This window comes from Podarcis liolepis (assembly GCF_965112155.1).
Source record: "Podarcis liolepis genome assembly, chromosome: 3".
Classification (NCBI taxonomy): Eukaryota; Metazoa; Chordata; class Lepidosauria; order Squamata; family Lacertidae; genus Podarcis; species Podarcis liolepis.
The window spans coordinates 60,116,143-60,125,257 of record NC_139557.1 but is presented as its reverse complement, the minus strand read 5'-3'; the positions used below and the strand labels follow the sequence as shown (position 1 = coordinate 60,125,257).

The 9,115-nt window shown below is 40.7% G+C and overlaps 1 protein-coding gene across 2 annotated transcripts in view; it reads left to right on the top strand.

Moving 5' to 3' along the window:
* Nucleotides 1-2,858: 2,858 nt before the first annotated feature.
* Nucleotides 2,859-9,115, top strand: part of ARHGAP18 (Rho GTPase activating protein 18) — a 63,809-nt gene continuing 57,552 nt past the window's right edge. For both annotated transcript variants that reach the window (XM_083498149.1, XM_083498148.1), the window contains exon 1: nt 2,859-3,328. In XM_083498149.1, coding sequence (XP_083354275.1) covers nt 3,285-3,328 — 44 coding nt within the window. In that variant the 5' untranslated portion in view covers nt 2,859-3,284. The remainder of the gene's footprint in view (nt 3,329-9,115) is intronic.

Below are 9,115 nucleotides of genomic sequence, written 5' to 3'. Positions count from 1 at the left end.
GTTCTTTGACCTTCAGGAAACGTTTTGGGGGACCATAAAGGGGCATAGTGTGAATGTAGAGCCAGCAAACCCACATTGTTGCATCTTATGTGGATCTGATCCATAGTGAATTCTGAATCACAGAGAATTCTGAATCACCAAGTTTTTGGTAATTTTTGCACTATAATGTAACAAAAACTGGAGCTGTCTGCATCTCCAGGAGCTATTAACTAGAGAGAGTTTTCTTTGTGAAAATATTGTCTTTGAAGTCAGAGACACATTTAAGAAGACCAAGGGCTAAAATAGATATGATTTGGAAGTCTGTGGATTGATCTTCCACTATCTCATTCTTTTTGCTAAAAGCAGAGATGAAATCTAAGCCTTTCCCTCTTCACGACTGCCGCAATCTAAACCAGCCTACTTTAGCTATTATATAAATGATGTTTTATGTTTTACCCATGTAAACCTACCTGATATTTTATGATTTGCTGGTATAGAAATATGTCAATCAATCAGTGATTTAAGACAGCTATTCAGAATTTCATCTGCTCCCCTAGGATTAGATGGAAAACAGAGACAACTCACTGAGTATCACCAACATACCAATAATAACAATATACTCAATTCTTCTCAGCACTTTTACGTAAATATTAAAATTCATTCTGAAAGGTGTAGTGCCACATCCTGAGGTTTACCACCAGGAAAGAAGTATCCCCAAGTTGCATCCCAGCAGCACAGTCCAGGTCAGATACTATCATGGTCCTGAAGGCAGGCAAGAGATCCAAAACAACATTCCCCTATTTATCTCCAGGTATATGTCATCCAATGGATGGGTAACCTATGGCACTCCAGATATTGGTGGACTGCATTTCCCATCAACTCCAGCCAGCATGGCCAATGATCAAGAATGATTGAAATTATAGTCTACAGGTCCGCAACACTGCACTAGGGCAACTGAGGCAATTTCAATCTTAAACATGGGTTGAAAACCAGACTGAAAAGAATCCATGGTTGTGGAGCATTACTGCAATCAAACACCAAAACACAAAACTTTGAATATCAGCTTATTTGTGCTGACATAAATTAATAATAATAATAATAATAATAATAATAATACATACATACATACATACATACATACATACCCCCCACCCATCTGGCACAAGTCCAGCTTTTTTCTGGGATGTATCTAGAAAATATACCAATGAGTCAATGTCTGCTTTCAGAAATTCCCATTCTGAATGAGCAATTTCTGTTTAGGTGTTTAGGAAATCTTTAATGACACATTACACTCGCTACTGAGTATAATCCAATGTACACCAAATTACGACCATAAACATTAAATCCTCATTAACTGGTATCAGTGTCTAAAGATTAATCTTTGTTTTTTAAATATATATTTCCAAATGTGATTTAATTAGACCATTTACTTTTCTGATTAAGAGCCTATATAATTATTACCCATCTGGTCAGGTAATGACTAAGAGTTTAATCTCTCTCTCTCCCTCCCTTTCTTTTTGTTAGTTAATCACAGCTTTAGACAATGTGCACACTTGTCTCTCTGCACTATATCCTTCCATTGTGTGGCAGAGGATAAAACCCTTAACACTGGATAAGGAAGTGTGACAGTGCAGGTAGAGCCTTTTTTTTTTGGAGGCTCAACGTTTTGTGAATTCTAGAATCTTTCCTTACGATATAGCCCTGAGCTGAATTTCACTGTTGAGCTTCCACTTCATTCGAAATCCACAGAATGGAGAAGAGTTATGTGAAAAGTGATTGACACATGTAGCAACTGATGCCATGTGCTTCTACTTGGGGCTCACAGATGCCTGCAAACTGGGTCAAGATAGCACTATATGAACTGAATGCTGTCTATGTCAGGCGAAAGTATGCCACATGAACGTCAGCTGCTAAATACATAGGACTATGCCTCACAGGCACATGTGGAAAGTGTACCAGATGCACACCCATACCTTTAAACCAACACTGGGGCAGAAGGAATAAACACCAGGTAGCAGGGGTGCCAACCTGCCCCACATAATCTATCACATGACATGGCACACGGAAACTATTTGAATGGCAACACCCATTAACTTTGACAGGCTCCGGACTCCTCAAATATTTCATGGCGGGAGGCGGGGTGTCCAGGGCGGGATTTAGGTTTGATGAGGCCCTAAGCTACTGAGGGTAACGGAGCCCTTTAGAGTCATACCTCGGGATAAATACGCTTCAGGATAAGTATTTTCGGGTAGCGCTCCACGAAAAACGGAGCGTGTTCCTTCCAGGTTTCTCCGCTCGCTGTTCAGGATGTGAATGGGGCTCCGGAATGGATCCCGTTCGCATCCCGAGGTACCACTGTATACGTCCAGCTGTCCTTTGTCAACAACAAATTGTTGCTGTATTTTGTGTACCACTGTATATAGAAATGAGGAAACCAGTGATATTTTAGGGAGCAGGCTAGTAGGCAGGGCCAATTACTTACATCATAGGAGCCTACACAACACAAAACACTGTTGCTGTATGTAGGTTTTATTTTATTTGTTTTTTTTATCTTATATTTTGGAAATGTACATCCAGGTTTTTTCCCCTTTATATTTTTTGGGGGGACCCCAAGAGTGTTTGGCCCTAAGCTATAGCTTGTTTAGCTTAGACGTAAATCCAGCACTTCGACCCCTAGGAGTTGGCTTCTATGCCAGGAAGCACCACCTGTTGAATTTCCGCCCGCCACACGGGTGACAAACGCACTCCGCCAGAAACAGTGGCGCGCTTTGCGATAGGTTGCTTGAAATCATTCCAGGGAGGTGATTAGATGACAGCTGGCGCGACCCGCAATCTCTTCCTATCGCTGCTCGGCGCGCGCTTAAGCTCTGGGGCGGCGAGAGGGGTCGGTAGTGGCTGCGGCGGGGTGGGAACGCGACTCCTTGTAGCAGCAGCAGGCGGAGGACGCGGAGGAGCGAAGAAGCCACAGCTCGCCCAAGAGGCAGCCTGTTGTCCACATAGCTGTGCGCCTGCCCGCTCCTCCCTCTGTCCGTCGCCTCCCGTGAACAGCAAGCAGCAGCAGCAGCATAGGCAGGAGGGAAGGCGACAGACGGCGCCCACCCTCATGCCGAGCAGGCGGAAGCCTCAGCTGAGGAAAGTCGCCCCAGGGACACGAGCAGCAGCGCGCACAAAGAAGGCAAGGGAAGAAGTGGCCCCGGCGGGTCTGGAAACATCCTTCCCTCAGGAAAGCGCAGCCGGAGACCACCACCTCCCGTCCTTTCCTGCTCGTCTCGGACTCAGTCTCTGAGAAGGTGGACCTCGCCAAGATGGTTACTGTGGTGACCAAGCTGGTGCACTACCTGCACCTCAGGTAAGGCGGCCGGCGCCTGCTCGCGCGCGCGCTCCACGCCGGCTCCTCCAACCAGAAGCCTCGCAGCCTCGGAGGCGGGAGAGTCTCCGCGGTTCTCTCTCTCGCGCGCCCATTTGGAGCGCTCCGTTGACTGGGCGCACGCACCGCGCTCCAGCAATTTCACACACGAAGAGCAATCTCTCTCACACAAGCCTGTTTAACTCCTCTTTTACAAAGCCCACAAATATAGTTATTACAATTTCTCTACACACTCCCCCACCCCATCGCCCCAATTCACATTCTTTCTCTGAGGCATTGGGCACCTTGAAAGCCCATTCTTTCCCTCAAAGAATTCTGGGCACTGTAGTTTACCCCTCTCAGATTCACTATGCCCAGTAACCCTTAACAAATGGCTGAATTCTTTGAAGGAAATATTTGTGCTTCTCTTGTGTTTAGTGCGTACTCAGTTTCAGTATATTGTTTCTTTAACACTTAAATGCATAATAATAATTTATACTAATTTAATGATAATAATAGTAATTTATTATTTATACCCTGCCCATCTGGCTGGGTTTCCCCAGTCACTCTGGGTGGCTCACAGCAGGATATTAATAATAAAAAAGAGATAAAACATCAAAAATTAAAAACTTCCCTAAACAGGGCTGCCTTCAAATGTCTTCTAAAAGTCAGAGAGTTGTTTATTTCCTTGACATCTAAATGCACCCCCCCCCCCCGCCTAGCAATTCACCCAACACACTTGCAACACACCCACCCTCCTCTCTTTTAGGGATATGCCCATTGTCACTATCAGGCATGTCTCTCGACATCAGACTAAATTGTCAGTTCCATCCCAAACTGGACATGCCATTGGGGAATGGGGGTCAGGACTGCCGGCCCTTGGAAAGGGACAGAGAAAACACAAAGCAAAAAAAAGCTGAGAGTGCCTGTGGGGTTGGGTAGCTGAAAAGATATAGGATAGGGACCCCTTTTCCTGTGCAAGAAATTTCTGGATTAAATTCAAACCACTTCTTGCATATTCACACAAACCGCTCCTTGGAGAAAACATACAGATACCAAACTATACACTCTTAGTCAGTTGCGGCAGATCCTCTGAGGAGCAATAGGTTTTCAAATGCCTTGTCAGTTGGTAAGTCCATTCTAGGATGACTGCTGCCCTTAAATGGGAGAACTGATATTTTGTATTGATTTTGTTTTATAAATATAACTTGTAATGAGGAAGAGTGCAATAACGTTATTAGTGGAAGTTACAATATGTTTATATAACACAATTTATATGTTTTCATATAAATCTAATTGTTGCAGGTGGTCCTAGTGTAGAACCATTAAATGAGGATATCTTCACATAGACTCATGGGAGTGAGGTAGATTCTACACTAGCAAACTATCTTGGCACATATTTTATTTATGATTTTAAACTTTTTTCATTCTGATTTCTAGAAAATGTTTTCAGTGTAATCCTCCCTCCACTTTGTTCATTTTGATGTTTCAAGCCTGTTTGCTTTTCTCTTAATCAAATAATAATAATAATACTTGGGGGTACGTTAGCGGAAATTGATTTTCCTGGAATACAAACGATCATTATATGCATATCCTTAGAGAGGACCCATTTCAGCCTTTAAGCATTGATATTTGCACAACTGTTTGTAAATGCATGAAGTGGTAGCTCTGATTTCTTTACAAGTAAATTCTTACAAGGCAGTGGTTAACATAGCGTGCATTCTGTAAGCAAAAAATGTGTTTCTGAGTGACGATGGAACTCTTGTTATCTCTCCAACTGTACATATGCATATGTTCCCAACTGCATATGATAGACAGCAAGGTAGATTGATTCTGGGCTACTCATATTCTTATCCCTCGCTTACTCTGATTATGGTTTAAGTCAGTAAAATAGAAACTCAGCAGTACCTGAAGTTTTTCTGTGCCTTGTGCAAATCAGGCTTGTTTTCTGATAGTGTGCTTTGGAGGAAAATTTTGCAGTATGCTTATCAACTGTTGTTAAAAAATGTGTTTTTCAAACTTGAATAGTGATGAGAGTACCTTGAATATTGCTGGAATCTAAAGACCATAACTAGCAGGATTTTTTTTTACATATACAGTCTCCACTGTCTCTGAGGCAGTATGCTGGGAATCAGTTGCTGGGAATCACAGTTGGGAAGGGTGCTTTTGCACTCAGATTCTGCATTGGCCAATGTAAGAACAGAATGCTAGACTAGATGGACCAGCATAGCTCTTATGTTCTCACTGGAAGACTCCCTTACCATGTTCTAAACTGCTCTGGAAAGTCTCCTTAGGTTCAAACATAACTTGCGATGTAACATGGGTAGCTACTGTTGGAGAAACTAAAGTTTAAAGCCCTACTGAACATTCAGAATCAGTTGTTTGGATACTTGCTTTTCTGTATTCCAAATTTATTTATGATTTGGAAGTGTCCTAGCAAATAATAGATACCTCAGTGAGTCAGGCTGTGAGGGCCAGGTGTCTTTCCATGTTTGCTAAGCTAGAAGCACTTGAATTATCACTTTTAAAAAAGGATTACTGTATTCTTGAACTGTAGTATGCACGGTATGTTTGTTGTAAATACCGGTATATGCTTTAAAAATCCTTCCTCTCCCATATTTTGCTAAATGCATAGATTTGCAAAAGACTGCATCTTATTTTACATTTGTTAAAAGGATTATCTTATACATTTTAAACTTACTTTAATGACATGGTTATATGTTGAATCATTTGCAATGAAGAAATAAGGATGGAGAAATTTTGCCTGGAGCATATGGCTGCTACATATGGAATGCAGGAGGAACTTCTCTGTGCTGAGATAGTTTTGCTTGGGTTCATATTATATGCATAATATTGAAAATGTGTAAAAAATACTGATTGATAAATGCCTGAGTCATTAATCACTCTCAGTTAATTAATTAGACAAGCTTTGGCTATCCTGGCATCATCAAAGACACTCGATTGATTACACTCAGAATGTAAGGACTTTGTAAGCTGAGTCTTGAACACAGTTACTGAACTGAATCAGCCACACTTCAAAAAGGGAAAAAGCCGGCAGGGAATTCGGGTCCAGACACTGATATACCTAAATGGGGAAGTCAAGCCTGATTTAATTAAACATTATGGTGGAGGTGGCCTATGCAAATGTATTATGTTACTGTGGATTAACTTTTTTTGTGAGGCTAAAATTTATCCCTTGCCCAGATTTTATGCAGTGCAATGCCTATTTACTGTTATGCATCTGTGCGTGTTGACTTTAATTATTTATCCTCTTCTATTTACTGTTGTTATGACCTACAGTTAAGCAATAAATTACTATGATGGTGCTTGCTTATCTGAAATCATTATGAGCTGACCTGGTAGTTAGAGAATCAGCAGTACCGATGGGAAATAAAAAAACAAGAGTAGAACACAGTATTTATGTTTTTAATGCTTATTCGGCATAGAACTGGAAGGCATAATGTTTTTCCAAGGCTGAGCAGACCAATGCAGCAACACTTAACAAACTTCAGACACGATAGAATAGTTAAATACAGAGGCAAATCTTAATAATGGATGGGTGACAAGAAGGAAATCAATGCAACTAACAGGGAGCAAGTATGTTCTTGCTCCTCATTAGAGAGATATTCATGGTAAGCATTTGGATATGCAAGGGAAATGGAAGAATACTTGAATTTTGCATTTCTAACATGATAAAACTTTCCTTTTGAATTGTGAGAGCAGTTGATCAGCATGATGATGCTGATGATGCTGATGGTGATGATGATGTCATAGTCAGCTGAAAGAAGCCCAGTCTTGTGAGAGGAGGAAGATCACCATATGTGTGTGAACATAATGTTGCATGCCACCCCAATCTCAGAGTGGTGTGAGATTCCATGAGTTCCAGTAGTTTTACCTAGGGTTTGTGTTTCCTTTTGGAAATGAGGCACAACAGAGATTGTGGTGTCTTTATGATATATGGTGTGTGTGTGTGTACACACACACAGACACACAACCTGAGCTTATAATGGAGGCGTTCACAGTATTAATACCCCAAGAGGGTCTTGCTTCTCCCATAGCTGCAGCCTTGGATTCAAACAGGAATCAAACATTGTGCTCAGCCTGCTGCTTCATTTCATATAACTCCTCACTGTAACCTCTCTACTCTCTCTACATTATCAAAAATACATTATTCAACTAAATTATAATCAGAGTAGACCGAATGTGTTTTAGAATAGGACATCCAGTTCAAATTTCTTCTCTGCTTCATCTTTAGGGACTGTTGCCCTTGAATCCATTTTAGTTCTGTCCTTGATCATCTCCTTTCATTAGGTTAACTAGTTAATTAGTAAAAACAACAACGAAGAGCCTTGTGGTGCATTAAAGGCTAATGCATTTATTAAGGCACAAGCTTTCATGCATCTGATGAAGTGAACAGTAGTCCGTCAAAGGCGTCTGCCATAATGAATGTACTAGTCTCCAGACTGACACAGTACTCTTTGTTGGTTTTTCTGCAGCAGACTAACATTTTACTAGGCTACCTTACTAGGCCACCTTACTAGGAATAGTAGAAAACTATGGGTTATCAAAGATTTTAGGTTATCAAACATTCAGCTTGAAAGGTTTTTGAGGGCTGAGCCTGATGGTTCTGGATTTCTCCTAATGTGTCTCTTCTCAATTCCCTCCTAGAAACTGTGGTGACTCTGGGTGGCCCAGAAACAACTTTACTTAGTTGCAGCAAATTAAACTGATTCATTTGTGCACTGATTAACTAACATACTAGATTTGGGCTGCTATAGTTTCTGAAATAGGTGTGCTAATGCACTGCTTTAATTGTAAAAAAAAAAGTATTTATATTCTGATTTGCGTTAAGCATTCTTGTTCTGTTAACAAATTAATTATGTAGCTTCCACGATTCCACTACTAATATTGCTATGCAAATTGGGTGTAAGTCAAAATATAAAAATAGTACACCAAAAGTATTTCCTTCTATTTTTAGGACGCTTCCCTGTTGATAAAAACGCTGTACACAATTAAAATATGTTTATATATAATTAAATAACTTCACAGCCAATGTGAAATAATACTTTAGAACAACGAACAAAGGAGACAGAAATGGGTAGAACAGGCTCAAATGACTAATATGAGAAACACTGAACAAACAAAGCAAGACAAAGAATGGGCAGACCAATAAAAAACAAGACAGTATTCATAAGCAAAGCGGTCACTGATATTACAAAAGATACTTGTATAGCACATTACATAAAGACGCTGTCAATAATAGCAGAGGGGTGGATTTTGAAGGCTGCAATCCTCTACACACAAATATGTGAATATGGCTCATTGAAGTCAATGGGAAGCAGACTTGTGCAGCACTGGACTGCGATCTATAACTAAATCCACTTACCAGGAAGTAAATGTTACTGAATTCAGTATTTCTTATTACCCCTGTTGGTTGACATTATTATGTTGTGTTGTTTATTTTGTTTATTGTGTTAATAGTCGCATGGCTGTTAGCCACCCTGAAAGTGTATTAGTGAAGGGTTGTACACTCTCCCCCCCCCCCAGCTCTCTTATTACACTGATTCTGAGATAAACTGGAGAGTGGTGAACCACATGTACTTATTCTCTCGTAGGGTATCCTGGGTGCACGGAGCCCATATGAGCCTCCATTCTAAGTGGGAGAGGAGTTAAAGGCTCTTTTGAATGAACATCTGCACTGAATGATATTTTAAAGACTATTTAATTGTTACTTGTATTTTCCATTTGTAACTCTCATAAAACATACTATGTAACATATTTTTCCATGGA